Consider the following 23219-nt stretch of genomic DNA (forward strand, 5'->3'; position numbering starts at 1 on the left):
CAGGGGCTATATAAGAACTTAGAAAGAGATCTCACTCAGTTCTTAAAGCATCCATAGTGAGACTGTCTTCTACCAGTGAATGACTATAAGTCTGCAGGGGCACAGGTCATATTGTAGAAACTTTTACATAAGCATGTCTTTTTGGCATGCTGTCTACAGCAGAGTTAGGTTGAAGAAAATGTCTCAGCTGTATATTTGTATGTATGTGGGTGACAGAGGCAATTTCCAAGGAACAGAAACAAAGAAATAGAATATTTTTCTGACATAATTAAGCGGATACTATATTACATTTTCTATAAAGTACAGTACCCTGAATATTAGTTCTGTACAGAGTTTTGCTATACTGTACTGGGTAATTCACTGTAATTACTCCTGACAGATAGTAGCAAATTCAGACAATGCTGTAAATACATTAGTATTATGCTCCTTTTTAATGATATTCCTATTTGACCTGAGATGTATTGCCAGTTTTCCTTTTAAAAGATTGTGAAAAAACAACATATTAATTACCTGTGCTTAAACTACCTCTTGTAACAAGGACACATATTTATGCCTATCAACATTTAGCAACTTTGAAGAATGGAAAAAATAAGATACAGAATTTCTTCCAAATTATTTTAAAAATATGAATAAATTTGTATCAGCTTGGAATTTTCTAAACCAAGGCAATTAAGACCACCATGTCAAGCCTCCTAAATGAAAATTTATTCATAAAACTTGTATTGTTATAGAGCTGCAAAGAGCACAAAACTAATAGAACGTGTAGGTGCATTTTGAGACATTGGCCAATTATGTGTTCCCATTACCTGAAAAAGAGAAGTCTGGTCTATGGAGAGAGAGAGAGGCAATTCCAAACAGCCACTAAAAACATCCTAGAGAATTATCTTAGGTTGGACTAAAGTTTAGATGACCAAAATGAGAAGGCATGGCTCCCACACCAGGTATTCCTGTGTGACTTTTCCATTGTGATGTCTTTTTTATATGTTTTCACTTTTTATAGACTATACAGTGCTTCAGCAGACCTCTAAAATGTTCTGCAGGACCCTTGTGTCACTCAAAAAATGCCACTCAAAAAAGGATACTAAAACAGAACTCACGTAGGCACACCCATAATTCAGTAGTTGTAACTGCAGCGAGATCTTGCTTTGGCTACAGTGACAATTTTTTCCTTATGGTAAAGTGAAGTGGCTTTAAACTTTCTAATTTTCTTTTGATAGTACAAATTAATACAGTCATTTCTGATGATACATTTTTGCATTTCAGCAGAAGGCAAAAATATTAATTTACTTTCTAGTGACAGGGACCTTCTGCCTCCCAATTCTGACAGATAAAGCATTCAGTGGAATGCTGGTTTACAGCTGTTCTGCATGTTGATATAAATGATTTGCTGTTGCAGAGCTTATGTGAAGAGATCCAAGCCCATTATTCCTGACTGAAAAGTTAATACAGTGTTTACAGGGTCATACATATCCTCCAAGCAAAAATGAGTAAATTGTCTTTTTTTCAGTGATCTTTCCCAGTCCACCTCCTATAAAACACTCTGATCAACAGCTTCTTCCTCTGTATTTAACTCTGAAATCCTCTGGGCTAAGCATTACACTGGTTTTGGCACAGTATAAATTGGCTTTCACAGTTGACTGCAGAGCTCTTCTGTTCCCTCATCCTCGGCTGTTATTGATGAAAGGTCTGAATGAGGGCTCCTGGCACTGATTAGCGAGCATAGCGCTGTGGAAGGAAAAGCACCCTGCTTCAGAATAAATGCCACTCTTTTCTCAAAGAACTTCTTTATTCATTGTCAGTTATACATGACAAAGTCTGATATAGGGACAGCAAAGCAGTCATGGATGGCAGATCAAAATTCAGCTGGGCCCATGATGTTAAGCTTTATCCAGTGAGATGCCTGACATACTTAATATACTGTAGACCAACCCTTTTAGTTCAGATTTGGAAGGTCCAGTTGGTGATTGGTTGTTTTTGCCTTCTTCTGCTCTGACGTGACTAGGTCAGAAATGCCCCTAAGGTTTTAGCCAGACTTGGTTAGTGTGGTGTTCGCATATTCAGTCGTGTCAGAGGAAGAAGCTGTTGATCAGAATGCTTTGTAGAAGATCAACTGGGAGAGATCACTGAAGAAAGGACAACAGATGCAACTTGTTTGGTATCACATTTAGAAATATTATATATATATATATATCTCATAACTGATTAGAAATAGGGGGTCACCAGCAGTTTTTATAATCCTGCTCAGGGCTTTTAATCAGAAAACAGATGGAGATCTATTAAAAATACTGTGTATGACTCCTTTAATAGATCTGCCTCTGGATTGATGCTGCTGATGCTGATGATGACAGAGTGAGTAGATGTGAAACCTCACTGAGTATCCTGGGATTTGATGCAAAGTATCCCACTGATTAAAGACATTACAGCAAGTCTTATGAAATTTGTGCAGTCCTTCAGTTTTCTGGTCCATAAAACAACAATGTTGGTGCTTGGGTATTATGTGAACTGTTTGTGTATCAGCAAAGAGAGATGATAAAATTCTTGGTAACAAGGCAAGAATGCCTTCAGGAATAGGGGACATCTGGAACTAGAAATGGGCTTAGCAAGAGTTTTACAGGTTAAGCAAGCATTCACTGAATGAGTAGAGAGTTGTGGTCACATACTGTCCTGCCTTGTACTCGAGTTCAAGAGCATGGCTGGGGTCTCTTTAAAATTTCTCTTCTCACTCTTTTTCCTACACATGTCCAGGATCAACTTCAATTTGGCCTCAGCATAAGGACAGTCAGAATAATGTGATCAAACTTTTTAAAATCTATTTTTGATTATTGTTTTCTTCATTGCTTTCAGAATTGCAATTAGAAATGTTGTCATTGCTTTCATCAAACAATCAATGACATCATTAAAGCTCTTTTTGTAGGTATGGTTCACATGTTTCTTGTTTCTATGCCATTTGAAACTTTTACCTGAATGTTTTCAAGACAAAAAAAACCTATTAGCTGTGCTTGAATTTGTGTGTGGATGGGATTCATTTGTGTTGAATTTGAAAAATACTCACCCCTGTCTCTGAAAATACTATGCTTGGAGGCAGCATCCTTTGGAATGACCTATGAAAAATGTCAGCATCCATTACAAGCCACCTACCATATTTGAAAGATATTTCCCCAAGTTTGTCTAAACAGCTTTGTGTAATCCTAAAAGTTTTATGCTGCTGTTTTCCATCATCATGTATATTTTAAAAAATTGTTGACAAATTTAAGCAGTATGAATTCAGTTCAGCCAGCCTTGAACATTGAAATAGTTTATTTTTTCAAATGACAGTTATACCTGCAACTGTAAAGACTTCTCCACAGCGGCCTTTCACTGCATGTGATATTCTAATATTAAAGGAGCTTCTTTAATGTACGAGTATATAGGTTAGTGTCTTCCCCACTTTAATACTTGACATGTCTTTTAGAATCATTAGAAAAGGTATGAATTGTATTACTGATTTTTAGCATGCTAACAACTCTCAAACGAAACCTAAACTGAAATTCTTTTTAGACTCTGTGTTGCACATCCACTCTAATTTTAAATGGGAGACTGGGGTATGTGGTGATATCAGCACTGGTGCCCAGTGTGTGCTATTGCTAAAGTAAATGCAGCTTTGCTAACAAGAGAGACTAAAAAAGTCAACAAAAGTATGCCCTGAACCTAACCAGATAAATTCTGACTTACCCACTATGTCCTGCAGCTTGCCCTACTTCACATTTCATCCTTTTAAATGACAGCTCTCAAATTTAACTTTAGTTGCTAATAACCTGAACTATGCTTGAACCACTAGCTTGAAGTTGCATATCCTATGACCTCTCCTTTGCACTAGCCAGCAACCTCAAAGCAAAGAACTTGCAAGACATCAGCCCTTATTACTTGCTGCAGTCATGTCAAGCAGATGTTTCATGAGGGTGAAAGTTTGAGAAGCGTTACCAGTGCAATAAAATCATATCTTCTAAGGGTTATGTTTTACAGCAGTTTTGTTCCATAGGAACCATAAAACATAGCTGAACAGGTCAGTCAGCATGTATTTTTGTGCTGTAATCTGCAGCTGCAACTGTTTCTGTTCACTTATTAGGACTCTTCAGCGTTAGCATTCTATAAATCAGGCTGCTAGTTGACAAGGTGTGCACATGCAGCCTAGACTTTTATTACTTTTGTTACTCTCCCTTTGGACAGCAAGTAAAATCTTCCTCGCAAGCCAGTCAGTGCATTGTGATACTCCAAGCACTGAAAATAATGTATGAGGAAGTAAAAAAACGCTGTTGGCTGCAAAGTCATGATGATTTAAAGTCTACAGAAGGGTACTGACTCATCTATCCCTCGAGTTGCACTAAGGATTAATATGGGCCAGTAACCACATTTCTGAAGGAATGATTCTTAAATTTTTGGAATTTTGTAAATCTATTCTTTTTTTTTTTTCATTATTTCTAAATAGGCAGTAGGTCAAGGTTGAAATATTTTAGATAACTTCTCTTTTTTTGTTTGAAAACTCTGTGCAAAGTGAACAGAGCAATTTAAGGTAAAGCAAATCTGAAGTTACCTAGAAACTCTGTGCAAAGTGAATGGAGCAATTTAAAGTAAAGCAAATCTGAAGTTACCTAGGAAAAGTGTTAAAATACATGTGAAAACTTAAAAAGATCATGGTTTAAAGCCAGAATATTTCCTGCTGATCTTGAGGGAGTTTCTTCCTTCCCTGTTGACAGAAAAATGTTACCTACAACAAGAACAAGTATATAAGTGATATAACTTCCCAGTGTTCTACAATCAATTTCTATAGCATTATTAATTCAATTATGTAGCATTTGATAGAAAAACACTAAGATATTTTAACATTTCTTACAAAGATTAACACAAAAAGTTCTAGTATTTGGGCCTTGTGGTGGTAGCATATTTTATCTGCATAGTATTTGATTATTTTTATAGGAAGATGTCTTCAATTAATTTATCTGATTCTAAAAGAAGAACCTCCAGGAATTATTAAAAAATATGAAATTGAAAATTGTAAAAAAGTGAATACAACATTTTATATCTATACCATGAGTAAAAATTTCAAACATATCTGGTTTACTGAGCTAAGTCTCATAAAACATATTGGAATTTGGTTCTCCAAATGCTTATATTCCTTTGAAATCATACATAGGGGTGTACTGGCCTGCAGGTCACAGGTTTGCTACTCTCACAGCCTTTCTGTTGATCCACGCTGTGAAAGTCAGCAGGAGTATGCAGAAAGACTACTGATAATGCTGCTGAGTAAACTGCATATAATCCCATGATTGCAGCCAGAAGGAACAGGCGTCCCAAATCTCCTGCTTTCCATGTTTTGGGTGAATCTGCAACACAGAGGTTGATATATATGAGGTTTGCATAGCACATAAAGATAGTAATTGAGGTAGCTGCAATTGCAGAGCTTCAGTAGGCTTTATAGAAGGCTTGAGATGCATATTTTAAATACCTGTAAGAAATTAAAGGAATGGAGGATGCAGGAGACAAGAATAATAATGTATATTTTACTCAAGCCAGACACATGGACAGCTGGAGGTTTTTTTCTTAATAAAAATTGCAAAAATATAAGTTAACAAAGTAACTACCTGAGGTCTTATTAGCTTTATTGCCATTTTAGTGTTGCTACTTCCAAGTACTGAGGAAGCCATTTGTCATCCAGTTCATAAAGGAAAGGATATTTTTGGATAACCGCAATACTCCAGCTTCTGGAGGAAAACTCTGAAAAGTGTGAAATCTGTAACAATATAAAAAGAACTTGCAAAAATATATATGTAGATTACTCATTTATTAATGACTGGTACGGAATTCTAGCTAAATGGCAGCAGACTCTCCTTGCATTGAAGTGGTTTTGCTTCATTCCTAAACAAACGGAGATCTTGATAATCTCATCAAAGGGAGCCCCAAAGCTGGCAATCATGACCAAGAATAAATCTGAAGAGGCTGTCTTTATCTTTCACTGAGATGTTGTTTCATGACAGAACTATTCAGAATGAAATGTCAGTAATGAGACATATAGAACATGTTTGACTACCAGGTTATAGAACAGGTCCTACAGCGGGGGCACTGTCACACCATCATGGGCATCACTCTTTTCCCATTGCTTTCTTTTTAGGAGTCAATTTTTCAACTTTTTGTAGTGAGTTAAAGTTACTAGAGGGTAACTTTTTAGGTAAAGTTGCTGAAAGTTTTTCAGTAGAGGAGTTTGCAGTTCAAAAATGCATTTTCACAGAAATTAAGTGTTTTATAGAAACGTTAACACTAGTGCAATCCTTTGAAGGGAAATAAAGGCAGTCAAAGCAACACTCCATATTTTGACTTGATACTACTAAATGTTCCATTCAAAGAGTATAAAAGACATTGATTTACATTTCTATTTTTAATAGTTATGTTACATTAATATATATTATATGTTTAATGTTATTATATTGAAAAAACAAAATTAACCAACAAGATCTAACTCAAGGAAGATTTTTTTTCCCTCACATCAGATAATAATAGTAAATGACATCCTATCTCTTTTATGGAAGTTCAAGAATCAGTGGAGGTAACTAGTTCTCAGTGTCCCTCAGTTTAAACATGAAATTTCTTGTGGGAAGGGGAGTTTAACTGGGAAGGAGCTGGTCCAGATAGCCCACCAAATAGACTAATGGACTTTTTGACTGATTTAGCAGAAAGACTTAGTCCATAATTACTTTTTAGGTAAGAAATTGTTCAGGAATACTTGGCTGATTGTATTATCTGGTAAAGTTTCTTGTTATATCATCGCATGTTAGAGGTCAGGCACTCTTTGAAGTTGTCCATGACACATGTTCAGTGGGAATTACCCTTTCTGTCATAAGTATTAGGTATAACTTGTTGTTTCCAAAACATAATTTGGTCCTCTTATTCCAGGAAGAGTGTGTGCTTATGTGCATATGGGGGGCATATGGCTGTGTCTATGAATATCTTTGAATTACTAAAATGATGTATACTTTGAACTTTCCATCAGTTTAATTTTGTCTTTCATAAAGAATGTGTCAATTATAATGTCTTTTTAAGTGAGTATTTAATTTGGCTAATTGACAGCTGGCTGTACTAATTGTGATTTGATCTGGTTTTTGTTCTGTCTCTAAAGGAACCAAGATCTCAATAAGCCCATCAAAGTGAATCCAAGTTCTTTCACAAGTGACAAAGAGTAAGTTTTCAAAGCTTCTCAAGCCCTGCTTTTCGAAGGCAGTGAGTAGCTTGTAACTATGAGAATGTCAGGAAAGGTGATGTTGCAAACCTGTAAAATGTTTATAGATTAATAAGTAGTATTCCTTACACAGAATGATGAATATAAAAATACAGATTAATTAACTGGCATGTGTACTATCAGCTGAACAAGTAATATCTATGGCAAGCTTCCATACATGCCTTATATGCTTCCTCAATAAAACTATTAAAGAAATATTTTAATATAGTTAGAGAAGGGGCATTAAACAAAATATTGTAGAACTCATGGATGTAGAACTCAAGTGTTTCCCCAACAGGGTGGAACAAAGCGTTTCAGTCAGCAAGGGCAGTGATCCATACAGAACAGCTTGAACTTACATTTTTGAACAGCACATCAGTTCAGCGTGTTTCAGGCCAAGTTCCTTGTGGTCTGTAAGCAGCCCTTCAGCATATGGAAAGGGAGGAACTGCCAGGGTACTGTGCTAGTAAAAGCTATGTAATATTTGTCACACCTAACACTGAAATTCTACAGATAACTTCAAGAATGATGTTCTAAACAGTAGCAGCACACAAATTTTGCCAAAATGTGATCATCTGTTTTAGAGTAGATGATCTCAGATATATGCATACATACATACATATATATGTACGCTTAGCACTAAACTGTAAGTTGAGTATGATTTTTTTGCAAATTTTAATTCACAGAGAATTTATAAGGATAGAGTCCAAGACTTTGAGACACTACTGAATTTTAGGAAGCATCCAGAGTTTTAAGATTAATAAGCCTATTATAGATTGAAGTGACCAAGTTATCAGTTTCACAGAGCTAACAGCCTTTTGCTTTCGCTCCCTACTTCTACCTAAAGAGAATCAGCGTTTTTTATATTAGTTAAGAGTGCTTTTCATAGGTCATTCCATTCTCCAATTCACTGAACCATTTTAAAGTAATTAAAAAAAAAACCCAGAGGAAAAACTAGCCACTAGTTTAATTGTATTTATGAAATATATAAAAAAATTTTCCTTATATGTAAACTTTATGAGTCTTTGGATGCTTACAATTTCAGTATAAGTACAGACATAATCAATGCTTTAATTGTTAACTATGATGACACATGGAGGTAATTTCTTGTCGTTCCAGAAGCAAAAATATGTCATCATTTGGACATATTTTTAGGTGTTGTCTTAAGAAGTAGAAGTTTCTTAGTTTAAATAAAAACTTTTTTTTTTTTGCCAATTAATGATGCAAACAAGGATTAAGCTTCTTGGAGCCTGTAAATTAATACTAAGTACTTTGAAAAGGTTATGTTTCTCCTTTGCTATCTTCACTGGCAAAGAAGAATCTTAAAGTATGGTATTGATATGATTAAACAAAGCCTTTTTATTTTCTTGGCTGTACTAGATAATATTTTTTATTTAATTGTAGAGAACTTTACCTTGCTAGTGGAAAATTGTAAACATATTTTCTTATTATGGTCAATAACATAGGTGTTTGCAAATTCTGAACATAAACTTAACCAACAATTTACTTTTCTCCTTTAAATGTGTGCATAAATGTATTTCTTTCTTTTAGTACACTTTAACTCTTCCCAGATAGGGAGAATATTTTAATGGTTGTACTTGTTTGTTGTTTCAGGGGAAAAGACCTTGAGGATTTTACTGAAATAAATATTGCTGGTCAGAAAAATAAGAGGCAAGGCTGTCATAATCTTTCCCTTATGTACTTATAAAATGTTTGTGGTTGGTTATATATTAGTATTAATAAGTTCTGTTCTGTAAAGATCATTAGAGGAGTCAAAATTAATATTTTTATTTGACTTAAACCATAGAAATTAAACTTTTAAAAATTCCTCATTAAATACAGGCTCGTAAATATAAATAATTCAGTGTGGAAGAAACACAGGTAGTACTTGACTTCATCTATTGGAACTCTAAATAGTGTATGACCATCAAAGTTCTTTAAATTAATGTGAAGTGCTCCACCAAACTAAAAATTGTCCTTTAAATACAAAAGAAGAGTGTCATAAATAAAAAAAAAAAATCCTCTTTTTTCTTAGTATCATTCTCCATTTTCAAATAAGAACCACTGTGGCCTTTTTTAATCTTAAACAATTCTTCAATGGGTAACATTATTATTATTTTTAATTACAGACCATTTAATATAAAATATTAATACAAAATCATCTTTTTCACAGCCAGAGAGTTACTAGCTACTAGTATAGATGTGATCATATGGTCCTAGAGATCATATACAGCCCTAGGTAACAGCAGTTGTAAGAAGAATCTGGGTTGGATATACCAACAAAGCAACACAATGAGACACAGTGGGTCATAAATTGAAATAAGAGAGATTCAGACTGGATACAAGGAGAATAGTCCAGCAGTGGAACAGGTTGCCCATAGAGGTTGTGCCATTTCTGTCCTTAGAGGTTTTCAAGACCCAACTAGAAAAAGTCCTGAGCAACCTGGTCTGACCTCAGAGCTGCCCCTGTTTTCAGCAGGAAGTTGGACTAGAGACCTCCCGAGGTCCCTTCCAACTTGAATCATCCTACAGTCCCATAATGAACTTAGCATTTTTGAGCAGTTTGTCATTCTTTTGTAGAATCATTAGAATCACAGAATCCTTTAGGTTGGAAAAGACCTTTAAGATCATCGAGTCCAAGTAGTGTCACACTGGAGAGAAACTGAAAAATATTGAGGTTTGAACTGATAACTCGTACTTCCTAACTAACTAAACACTTATGATATGAAACAATTGTGATACATAATCAGTGTGGTCAGAAATCTTCCTTGTGAACTGCATGTTTTTTTTTTCTTCTTAACATAAACAATTCAACCCATTTAATATGTTTAGGTTGAATCAAATGATTTGATTAATTCTAAGGTCTTTCTCACTTTCACAGAGATGAGGAACTTGGTGATCACACTGAAGTAAAGTCTGCTGATGACCAAAGTAAAAAGCGGTGAGACTCAACTCATAATTCTCTCTAAAATTTAAAGAGCTAATATCAAGAGTTGTAGTTGTTTAGTGTGGTAACAGAAAATGTGAATACCTAATACAAGCAAGCAGAATTTGCATAACTTGAGTAAGATATCTGTATTATTTATAAAATGTGCCTGATTAACCAAATATAACAATATAGCTGCATGTATTTTGATAATGCAAAGTAATGACTCAAACCTATAATCTTTTGTAGTGAACAAAAATGCCTGGTGACAAAATCCACTTAGCTATTTTTGTGCTTATCTAGGTGTTCTGTGAACTGAGCCATTAGCATCTCATAATTGAAAAAATTCACTGCTACTAGGTTTCATTATCTGGAAAAACTAAGATCCATTTTGGTCAATTAAAGTGAAGTTAGTATTATGTTTTCAGGTACCATTCTGACAGTATTTTTTTGAGTCTTCCATTTAGTTGTATATCTAAATGAAGAGGAAGAACTTAGCTATCTGTATACATAAGTACTTTTGCTATTTTTTAATATAAAATATTTTTATCCTAGCAGTCCCACTTGACAGTCTGACCAGAGAAGCATATACTGAATATCTACGGTGAATGAGTTTCTCTTTTAGTTCTGAAAGGGGGCCTGCTAGATTAGGAGTCAAGCACAATAGAGGGTGCTGCTTCATGCAGCATGCTATGCATATAAAACAGTGACCAGCACTGAGCAAGGTTCGTTTAGCAAAGCTTCAGACCTTGGCAAGCTCACTCAAATAAATCAAGCTGCACCCCAAACATCCAGAGTTAAGGCTTATAATCATCAAGTTGTTTCAGAATATAACCTTTGGCAGAACCAAACAAGAGCAGCCTTTGTCTGAGCTTTTTTGTAAAATCATCAAAAACATTATTAGCACTTATTCCTTAAACACTATAATTTGTCTGACAAGGTTTATTTTTATGTTTGGTTGCATGTCATGTTTGCAGCAGGGAAAACTGCAGGAGACAAGGTTTCTTTTGCTTGAATCGTAATCCTGCTTTTTGAAATAAGAGTCTATGTATCTGTTTAGCTGGTCATTTCTAATAAAAATATCGCTGTAGTATATCCAAAAAAAGAAAATTTGGAACTAAAATATAGTAAAGCCAAGAATAAAACTTTATAGAATACTGCCAAGGAAATGCAGAATGCTATCAACCACTGAGACATTTCTGCACTGTTGAAAACCTTACTGGGCACTTTGAGGAAACTAGAGTTCAATTAAAGTTAGATGAAGTTTCTGACATTAATATATTTACCAGCATAAACCAGAGGTCAGTGATTCCGTTACTTTTCACAAGCAACAATTTAACAACAGTAAGGAAAAGATAAATTTCTTTTACCTACTGTTCCTAGCTTAAGCGTCTACATTTATGGCTGTAAGCGTAACTGAAAGCTGTGTAGCTGAAAATGATTTCTAAAAGGTTCTTGTCTTCTCATTGTATTTTTTTTTTAGGATAACTGAGCAAGCATATGAAAATCCTCCAAGGGCTCCAAATAATCTCGCAGAAACAAAATACTCCGGTGACAGTGAAAGAAAGACCAGGTACTGTGGACAATTAATTGAGAACCATAATGCCTGAAGTGCCATTTCTTGGGGGGGGGGGGGGGGGGGGGAAGAGAAACCATCTTTACGCAAGAGATTTCAGGGATGTTTAGAAACCTCACACTGGTCTCTGGAATCATGCCAGCCCCCTTCCAAACTCTGCTTCCATGATCCCACGAACAGAAGCCCACAAAGCATAGCTCTAGTGCACAGGGTGGGGAGCACAAGAGATACCCTGTGTAGCTCTAGAGATGTAGCTGAGGCATGAAATTTAGGAGAGCAGTTAAGCCAAAATTCTTATATAATCAACAGAGGAAAGGCATTTCCTATATGTTAGATGCACCATGCTCTCAGGGAGCTTATTTCTTTCTGAGGCTATAAGGAAAACCTTACGCTCTTCACTCAAGTGCGTTGTTAAGTTGTTCCTAAAACTGTATGGGATGAATCTGAATCCATGTATCATCTCTTATCCCAATCACTGAAACTGTAACATGGGTTTCTGACTTTTTGATCAGGTACAAACTATTTTTAAAACCATTTCTCTTGCAATACTCTTGCTCTAGCTGGATTCTCTCTCTACAAGCACACACATTGCAAATCTGAGTGAAAAATGTGATATAGGGATATTTAATAGAACTAACTAAACACCAGGTCTGTTGGTAACAGGAAATCATTGAAATAAAGGAAACAATGTATTTTTCTTCACAGTCAAAATGTATTTTCAAGAAATATGACAACAAAAACCATAATATATAATTCTTGAATGAAGGACCTTTTTGGATTAAGAAAATGTCTCTTCAGTACCAACCCACCCATCTATGTGGATTTAAGTATTAATGTAGACAGGACTGTTTAAAGACAGTCCTATATGTAAGGTGTGGTATTGCTGTATAGTGGTCGTGAATTGCCAGAGTCAAGGCTGATGACTTGGAAGGGAGAGGAAGAATATTCTATTGAGCCTTACTAATAGGGAAAATAACAGTCACAGTCTGGTACTTTATGGGAACTATGGCCAATGTCCTAACCTTAAGTTTATGCACACCTGAGCCTTGGTGTGGGTGTGACTCGGCACAAGGTCATTTTCTAACGTTTGTTGTAGGAGGTTGGAGTGCGGTTGAGATTTGTGTGTTCTGAAACTTCTGCATGGCCTTGAAGGCCAAGCCCATAAATTGGCTGAGAATAAAAGAAAAGCTAAACAGTATACATTTTTAAGACTCAAAATGAATATTCAACACAAAAAATAATCAGCATTTTGCAGACATGAAGCTTCTGAGGTGTAGTATTCTGATTATCTTTGAAAATTAAAATAGAGAACAGTAACACAAGAATGGCAAGGCAAAGAATGTGCTTCAATATGCAGTGTTACCTTACACTTGACAAAATGTAAAGCCCTTACTTGAAGATGTAATCCTGGTTTAATTCATGAAAGCTTACTAAATGAATGGTCTTTGCAGATTATTCTTTCAGGTTTTATGCAATAGGTTCTACAGAGTATTTATTGTTGAGTAGTTTGCTGTATAAACAAGTCACACCATAGCAAGTAAAGGAGTGACTGATATGAACTGAAAGAAGGGACTTGATCAGACAGGCAGTTCTCAGGCTGTGTTGTGGCTCAGTTTTAACTTAGTGTCTTGTCAAGCTGTCAGCCTATGCATTTATTTGAAAAGGTTCTGAGTTTCCTCACACTTTCAGTTGGCAAGTCTAGAAACTGATGCTTAGGAAATATTTTTGCTGTAGCTTCATATTTTTTTGTTCTATTCAGTACAATTATTTTTTTTAAGATGTGGTTATATATATTTGTGTGTATTTCAACCATAATACTCTGGCAGTTATTAAAATCCAAGGGGCACTGTTCTCCCCACTAGGACACTTGAGGAAAGTATTTTTCTCTGTACAACTTTCTATAAGATAAACAGTGTTATTTTCAGGCATGCTGCATCTAAATAATGGTATTATGTTGACTGTGCAATGCACAGTACTCACTTTGCCCTGATCTCAACCCTGATTTAACTAAATGATATGAAATGTCAACCTAACTCAGCACTAGATTCTGCAGCTAAATGCCATGAGTTAAATAGAAGGTTTGGGAAAAATAAGCTTAACAACAAAAACAAGCACAGACAGGCCCATACTTTATAGGAATAGAGAAGTAAAATTCCTATGCTGCTTTTCACTATCGCAAGAAACTTTAGGCACTTGCACCATCAATATATTCCACCCTGTGACATGTGTTGTGCATGTGTCTAGCTTGGTTGGGGCAAAAATAGCCAGAAAAACTCTCAAAAGGCGATCACTTAGCTTCAGTCTGCTTTCCTACTTAGTAAGCTTACTTTCATCTTGTCTGAAATGTAAATGGAGCACTGGGTGTTCATTTGAGGAGATACTTTCTCTGTGGTGAGCAAACCCAGGTTTGCTACATTAGTATTAAATAACAAGCATATTGTTATATCCTGTGAAACAGAAATAAAACATCATTTAAGCTTCTCAGTAACTGTGCAATTTTAATACATTTCTGGTGTTGCATAGAAATCAAATAAGACATAGACACAAAAAGACAGATATGTAGAAAAGTGTAGCTGGGCTGTGTAACACCTTACACAATCATGTTATCTGTCTGTTATACTTTCCCTGAAAAAAAGACATGTTCTGCAAATACACAATTATAAAAAATTGTTCCTAACATTGCTAAACGTTATTCAAGAGTGATTATTCAAGAGTGATATGAAACGTAATAATTACCATATACCTTATGAATTTCTGAAGGAATAGGATAATTAAATCAGTTCAGAAACGTTCAAAACATGTATGGCAAGATGACTTCTTCAGCTGTCACATACATGCTCATGCCTTCTATGCAAACAAAACTGACAGTTAAGCAACTAGAACTAGGACTGTTAGAAAAGGAAGATTTAACTTCCCTGATAGTTAAATTCAGCATATTCCTTCCTACTCTGATACAAGGAACAATACAGGTACTGTAGTGAACACAAATCACACATTGAACAGCCTGTATTATAAAGACCCTCACTCTACTTCCAGGGACATGTTGTAATTTTGTTTGGCTGTTTGACAGCTCTTTGAGGACTAAAGAAAGAAGGGGGAAAAAAGGAAAAAATGCACTGTGTCACCATTTCCTGATATGTATCATTTAGGCTGGGATATCACTACAGGTAAACCCAATACCATCATGCAGATTTTGCTCAATGGGCTTGTAGATTTAATTTTGAAATGTTGAAGAATCATTCAACAACAGAACACAGTCCAAGGACACTATATTTCTAATTTATGCTTTTTTATTTGATATATTTTTCTTGATGGTTGTGAAAATACAGAAAAATAACTCATCACCAAGTATGATGATTTTTTTTACAAGCATGTTACATTAGTTTAATTTGCATATTCTCATCAGTGTAGTGAAACCTTTAAAAATAAAAAGTACTGTTTACTTATTGCTGTGCACTCACTGCTTCACAGCAAATCATCATACGGTGCCTATGAAGAAAATATAACTGGAAATACTATCAAAACTGTTTACTCTACTTCTGATCGGTAAGTACACATTAATAACGTTGTAGAGCACCAAAGGACACAGACATTTTGCATAAGCATTCAAGTGTTCAGACAAAAGAGAGCAGTGGAAGTCACCATTAGGCTCGTCAGACAGCTTTTCATACAGAGCTCCCTTTCAGTGGGATCTTGCCATCAAATCATTACCACAGTTCAGCAGCCTAATATTATGTTAGGCTTGTCACAGCTGACATTTTAAAATTTCTATAGAAACAATAGCCAATGCCTTAAGTAATAGAGTTGGCTTTGTGATTCTGTAGGTTTCTACCTTGGGCAGCTGCTTACTCTGCAAAATTTCCTTCCTTTGTGAGAATGGTGTCTGTAATAACCAAGTTTATGTACAGATGTGGAGGAATAGGTTCACATGACAATGCTGTTAAAAACCGTATGTTTTCACACCAGTTATTTCCAAATATAAGAAGGATATTTGCTCAATCAGTAATATCTTATCTCATGGGGGAAAAAAAATAAATGTGCCCACTATTTTCAGTTCAGAAAATTTGGACATTCCCATTACTTGGGATTTTCTGAATCAGAAAAACTTGTATCCTTTCCAACGTAAGTATAAGGAACTCTGGGAATGATTACAAATTAGTACAATGGTTTATCATTGAGTGGAAAGGAGCAAGACCAGTTGATTTTGTAGTGCAACAACAACACCAACAGTTGTATCTAGAGAAAGTACAGATTGATGTCACATAAGAATGCAAAAAGAGCTGAAAAAAATTAAAAATATTATTGTTATGAATACCAGGTAGGCTGCTCTATACATATGTTCACTATAACTGCCATGAAGGTAGGATTTCTGTCTGCAGTGCAGAAACTTAAAAATGTTTTCAGGCACTTCTGCAACATAGAGGGGAATTCTATATCAGACTGATCAAGTGATGGCAGTTTAATTTCAACTACCAATTCACTTTTGTGATTAAAACATTAAAATCATTACCCTCTACTTCATCCCCACTTAGTATACATGCTCCCAGAGACTCAGCAGCTTAATACAGTCTCATTACTGTTTGAAATCATTCCACTCACCAAAGAAGACCATTCTTTCTATTAAGGTATTTTTGATACTTGACAATTATGCTCAGCAATTTGCCTATCACAGGAGCATGTATATTACACCTGTCAACTAGAATGGAGGGAATAGACACATGACATTTTTCCATTTATGGCCATTGTACAGTATACAAATGTCTTTCCCATGTAGTGCAATAAGCTTATCAATTTTCTCCTTGAGATTTCAATGGTAGCTCTTTTTTCTGACAGCTGATGTTATATTATATACACAGGAGTATAATTGGAAAAGATATATGTACATACTGCAGGAAGCCCTTGGGCACAGATGCCAAAATGATCTTAGATGCCTTACAAATTTGCTGTCATTCGACTTGCTTCAAGGTAAGAAGATTTCACCTGCTACTAAGAAATGTAATTTGAATGTAATACCTGCATTATATTACATATATAATAAGAGAATATTTAGGCCTTAGGCCTTCTCCACCTGGGAGAAGAGGAAAGCTTGCCCACTGGAGGAGAAGATTAATGTAGGAAACACTATTCTCTCTCTCTTGCCCCTACACAATCCCTTCCTCTTTCTTTCCATCTCTCTCTCCCTCTTCCTCTACTCTCCCTCTCCCTGCCTCTCCTCTCTTGCAACCACAAGGAGGATAAAGGATGCAGTGGAACATATCCTGAATGTCCTACACATTTATAAGCCTTTAGTTATACATGCTTCCAGTCTGATATAGTGAATTATATCCTACTTACACTTCCTTCATATTGTAAAATTTTATTCTATTTCTTTTTTTATGAAGTTTTGTAGATGTTCTTGATTAAGCGACAATTAAAACCATGGCTTGTGCAGAAGCCACACTCAAAGGCATTAGTAAGAGGTATTTAAGCCACAGAGGTGAAATCATTTTACCCACTGGTGTCAAAGATTTGGTTAAAATTTGGGTCTTATGGATAGTTTCTGCTGTAGGATAAAATAGTGTCAAAATTGGATATGTCTTTGCCTCAGTCTTATTTATTAAAAATTATGTAAATTTTTTTTCCTCTTTCCAATAAGAATGAAAGCACAGAAGAAATTTTTTTTGCTTGTCATTCCAAAACCTAAGCTTCAGCCTAAAATTCGCTTTTAAATTTTTCTCAGGGTACGCCTACCAGTGCTCAGCCCTCTAGTCTGTTTTCTTTCTGCTTCATTTGTCTTAATTTTGCTTGCCTCTCCACACAGAGTTTGTTGTTCTAACAAACAATACTTGGCAAAATCAGCGCATTAGCATAGCTCATTTTTCTGCCCAGTCTTGCATAGCTTTTACTTCTGCTTCTGACAGCAGTTCTTTTACCTAGTTATTGCATGAAAAGTAACCCAAAGCAGAATACAGCAGTAAGGTTGTACTTAACATGTATGAAGTTACACATGCTTTTTGTCTCATATGGACTTTCTGAGCTCTGTGAGCACTAGAAGTGCAATTTCTTCCATGGAAATCACTTTGTAATACTTCCGCAACACTATTATTGCAAGTAAATACCAGCTCTGGTTTGCTTCCATTCTTTTTAGATAGATCAACCCACATAAAGAGGAATGGGCTTTTGATGCAGTTAGGAGTATTAACATGTTGCTATTGGCTGAATTATCTGTTAAATACTTAAGCTTATTTCTTAAATTATATTCTTTTTGCTACCTATTCCCAAGCAGGGACCTTTCTGGCCAGCAAAATTCAGCTTAAGTTTTGTGTAACTACACATTTATGAAAGCATTGGCAAAAAATTAAACAACTAATGTAGGTCTGTGGTTCATGCTTGTAGCTATGTATTTAGCTAAGTAGTGCAATTTCTCATCATTAATATTCATTTAGCTCCTTACAAATACGCTGTATCCATCAGAGATTTGCTGACAGCAGTACAGGTCTGCAGCTGACAGCAGTACAAGGTCTTTGTTTCCTTGTAAAGGTATATATCAAAAGTTCAGTGAGTGAGTAATCCAAATTGTAGGGTTTTTTCTCTGTATAAAAATGCTAGCTAATCTTGGTGATCGAAGCTTTGAAAACCTGTCCATCTTTTTGCTGATTTATACAAGGAAACATAAAATGAGTGAAGAGAGCAGGCTGTTTTAATAGTACCTTAATACTAACAGCTTCTGTAGAAAAGATATGGAAAAAACATAGTTCAGTAACACTGAAAAAAAAAAAGTTCTCTAGTACTCTAACATGTTATACTAATCAATATTGAGTGCTCAGTTGCAATTTCATACTAGCCCTAATGAGCATGTGTAACATCAAGCAATTGCATATTGTCTGGATCCTGGATCTAATCATTCACACTGCCTTTACGTCCATGGTGTTGACATCACACAATTTCTTTATTCATTTAGCTGCAAAGGGATTTTTGGGTAAGACTGTTAATTTTTAATTTTAATAAAGATTTTCAGTCCAAATTTATCTGAATAGACAGCTATCGTGAAAATTATGGAGAGGCTTATAGCCTTTCTGGGATGGCTGGCAATTCGGTTACTGAATTGCACTGAAAAAGTAATGCTGATTTTCACTTATCAGAGGATAAAATATCCAAAGAAACCAGAATTTGCTATTCTTTTATTAGATTGCAAAAAAAATCATGATCTGGGTGTCAAGATTTTGGTTTATAGACCGAATTACTTTGCTCTTTGATCCACTGTAGGCTTTCCTTGTGATCTTGGGAAGTCTACCTCTGTGTGTATCTGTGTATTTTCACATGTGAAACATAAGCGATGCTCCTCTATCTCAAAAATTAGCTCTTTGAGACATTTGTGACAGCAGTGTCCAGATTCTGCAATACTGGGAGACATAGTTAATGGTTAAGATAAAGTATCATAAAATACTTTGAAATAAGCAGGTTTAGATTCTTTAAGATCTACTCTGAGTTGGATTATTAAGTCTGATCATGCTTCCTTTACTCAATGAAGAAACAAAAGGATCTCAAAAAGGTGATTCATCTTATTTTGGAATAAATTTCTCAGCTAAGACAGAGAAAGTACCCTTGGAAATGTCTGGGGGAAGGAAGGGGTTGGTGAGTACAACGAGAATCTAGGGAACCAGTTGAGACTTAGGTATCTGATTTTCAGATGTCTAAAGGTGAGATATTCAGATGTCTAATTTACTGTTCATTAAAACTACACTTTCAGAGTTCAGATTTGATGATATTGCAGTACTCATAACCCCTATTCTGGTCTGGGGTTGCTTACTTCCTAAAAGACAGCATGCTGGGAATGAATATTAGAGAAGGGTTTCATTTTAATTTATCTTGTTACTTTTACTTGTGTGTTGAAGTGTGAAGTATGTAAAAGACCACTGGAAGATCTGAAAGCAGGAGACAGCATTTGGATTTACAGACAAACTGTGCATTGTGAACCTTGCTATTCCAAAGTTAAAGGTAAGATGCAAGATGTATTATACTGAATGTAAGAAAAACAATGTAGAGAACATCATTCAAGTAACTTTAATATATTACAACACAGCTATTGCTTTTGCTCATTTCCATGTACTTAAGCCTTTTCAAAGTATTTCATTCAGTAAGACTGGGTTGCTTAGGATGATATCCAACCCCAGGTTCTAGACATAGTAATTATTCTGTACCTGCAAGGGAGATCTCTTAAGGTCTCATTGTAATCTGTAGACTCCTACCTGTGCAGTCAATGGAGACGTCCACAGTGAGGCAACAGCATCTTGCCCTGACAGTGACAAGAATAAATTGCAAGGCCATCTGAGAATCAGGCTGTTCTACTGAAATGAATAAGCCAGGGTTCAGAGGTATTTTCACCTAATGTAGTCATTGTGACCAATAAAGAGAAGATACAAAATCTATTAAATCATAATGAAAAAATTATATTGTGAGTACCATTCTTACCTTTGGGAGGAGCGTAGTGACTAAACAAATGTGCAAGGCAATGAAGAACGAAGCTTTTGTTTTATTAATTTTTCTAGAAGTTGCTAGATTTTAAGTCTTCTCTGTCCATGGCAGTTATTAATTCATAATACTATAAATCAGTACGTCTGTACTAAACAAAGACAAATGGAAATGTAGATGAAATGTTCTGATAAGCTGGTGTTCACCTATGTACATCTGAGATAAGATCATGTTAACTAAAATTATATTAATCAATTTGTTAAAATACTTTGTTATTATGCCATTGCAAAATTTGATTGGAAGAGTGAATTTTACAATTAATCAGATTATAAAATTAATAAGGCATTGTGACAGTTATAAAACTGTAGAAAGACATACCAAGGGTCTGTATATTAAGCATTATAAATTGACATATCCTATTTCAGCGAATGACAAGATGGGACAGTCAGACTTCAGTAGATTTTCTAAAAAAATATATTGATCTAAAGTTTCCTTGTGTGACATTTAGAGAATACTGATTTGCTTGGCATTTCTGATCAATCTTTTCTCTCTTGCAGAAAAATGGGTCTACTAATTTGACATACAGAAAGCATGATAAAGAAGTTCCACGAGTGTTTAGTTACATGTATTGGCCTGTTAATTCAAACCACTATGGAAAATGATTAATTTTTATTGCTAGGAACAAATACTCTAAATGCAGTCCTACTGCATGGTTCCCAAAGGAATTAATTTCATGAGAATATAGATGCCTTTTCATATACACTTTCCAGGAAGCAAAACAAGATGTTGTTCAGTATATTCACCAGATCTGTGAAACTGCTAAACTGTATTTAAAACTAACACTAATTTGTTGAGATTTTCTGAACATCAGGACATACCTACACATATGTTTTGAAGGGGCTGTATTCTCTTTACTGAAAACACATCTCCTCAGATATAAAGATCTGTTATCTTTATACAGCATGAATGGGATTAATCTCATCAAAGATTAGTCATTTAAAAGTCAGCTATTCAGTTTAAACTACTGTTTTCATACAAAGTAAGGTGGGTTCACTCTGTACCTTTGAGGAGAGACATCAATCTCCAGAGGAAGATTCTTCCCAAATAACTTAAATGACAACTTTAAGATGGAACAAATCATCTTTGGAAAATGCATCTCTATTACTGCAAAGGGATTCTAGACAAAAATTGCTAGAGGGTTTTAATTAGCAGTATCCCACTCCATGTTTGTAATTCTGGTAACTATTGTATTACCATTTTTTTTAAGTGCACACTTAATAGTTGCCATGAAATCATGAAATACATACTTTGCATGATGTTATGTTGTTGTATTTATCTTTCCTACTTTATTAAGCTATCTAAACACCTTGAATGGGTTCATCTTGCCTAAATTTAAACATCTACAGTGTAGACATCTACTTCTAAGTTACTTGATCTATTCTGTCTTTATAGTCATATAGAGAGGTAGACATTTTTAGGAAGTGATTCAATTGGTCAGATTGCAAACACCTATCTTACTGTGATGTTAACCATGCTCTGAACGTACGTCTTACTTTCCACGGTTTGCAAAGGAACCTGGAGGGAATAGTTCAGATTTCTAGACATCTACATTAGGCCAGATAAACTCTTTCCTTTGAGACTACAATGAAAGCATTTTTTTTTTCCTTTTGGACAGCGTATGTGTATGAAAGTATAGAAACTGAAAGAAGAGTTCATGCTTTGTTATAATACGTTTCCACAACACTCAATAGTTACCTGCCTTATTTGCCTAAAATAATAAATAGTTCAGTAGTTTACTGGACAGACAAAGGTGTTGACTACTAGTCTCTGCCATGAGATGTTTTAGATCATGGTTATTCAGAATTGATTTTTCTCCCTTATGTCTCCGCTTAAAAGGACTTCTTGGATATGACCATGACAGAGTTAGAGTGCTTGGAGGCTGCTGGACCTGAGCAAGAGCTTAGAAGGGTGAAAAGTGCCAAAGCCATAGATTAATATTAGACTGTTCAATGGCTGTCCCAGCCAAACTTTCTCTCCTCGTCTGCACATTCAGTAGCGGAGACAGGAGGTATGGATGTCTGTGTAATTTAAACCGTTGGGCCTGCAGCTGAATAATGATGTAATCTGTCTTGCTTGGCTTAAAGGATGTTCAGACTGTATGCAAAGGAGCCATGAAAAAGTAGATAGTTTGTTTTGTTAATTTTATGAAAATTTCTTATGAATTAATGGCAGTAGCTTTAATAAACCTGTTATTATAGGTATTTTTTCTGGTGTATGTCTCTTGCTAACGACATACTGTAGTTAAACTACACTTGTTATTACCCTGTGCTTCACCAGGAAACAATGAGACTTGCACAACAGGTGGAGAAAAGTAGTGGCAAAATTTTAATGTTGAGGCCACAAATTTGGTCCTGTTCAGAGGCCAACAGTTATTGCGAAGGCTCAGTTACAATGGAAGATGTTAGATGTTCATTTGAGCCGGCATATTAGAATCCAGGAATTCCTAGTGTTTGAGGGGATGAGAGATTTTAGTTCACTCCACTAGAGACCAGGAGCAAACTCTGGATCCAAATATCTGCTACTTAAATGTTCACTGATAGAGAAGTAGCAATAAGAAACAATAAATAATAATTCTGTGCTCATTAATTCATCCTTGCTGAACAGCCCTGGTAATTTTGCCATGTGTTTTTTTGTTATTTTTTATTATATGTTGTAAGTTTGCTGAAAAGAAACACCGGTTTTGTGATGCTTGATATTTACCATATAAAAGCTGGCATGGCAGTACTCATTAAAAAAAATCATATTAACATCTCAATACCAATGTATCAAAACTTAATTGTTTTTTGTCCTTTTTGCATATCATTAGCATGTGGTGTTTTATTTCTCTTTGACTAGTGCTTCCATGAAACAATCCAAATGAACAGTTTGCTGGCAGCTGTTTTAATGAACGCGTTATCTTCAATAATACATTAAATTAGACTGAAAAGCTGTATTGAGAGATGATGTACTAAATTATGTGA

The 23219-nt window shown here is 35.3% G+C and overlaps 1 protein-coding gene across 1 annotated transcript in view; it reads left to right on the forward strand.

The window, feature by feature from the left end:
- The window catches only part of SCEL (sciellin), a 43751-nt gene extending 21297 nt beyond the window's left edge, over positions 1-22454 (forward strand). The window contains exons 11-18 of the mRNA XM_075497265.1: positions 7148-7207; positions 8861-8917; positions 10128-10187; positions 11656-11745; positions 15220-15294; positions 16605-16713; positions 19623-19725; positions 22096-22454. Of these exons, the coding sequence (XP_075353380.1) occupies positions 7148-7207; positions 8861-8917; positions 10128-10187; positions 11656-11745; positions 15220-15294; positions 16605-16713; positions 19623-19725; positions 22096-22151 (610 nt within the window). The 3' untranslated portion in view covers positions 22152-22454. The remainder of the gene's footprint in view (positions 1-7147; positions 7208-8860; positions 8918-10127; positions 10188-11655; positions 11746-15219; positions 15295-16604; positions 16714-19622; positions 19726-22095) is intronic.
- The last annotated feature ends 765 nt before the right edge of the window (positions 22455-23219 follow it).

The sequence above is a fragment of the Mycteria americana genome, chromosome 1, assembly GCF_035582795.1.
Source record: "Mycteria americana isolate JAX WOST 10 ecotype Jacksonville Zoo and Gardens chromosome 1, USCA_MyAme_1.0, whole genome shotgun sequence".
NCBI lineage: Eukaryota > Metazoa > Chordata > Aves > Ciconiiformes > Ciconiidae > Mycteria > Mycteria americana.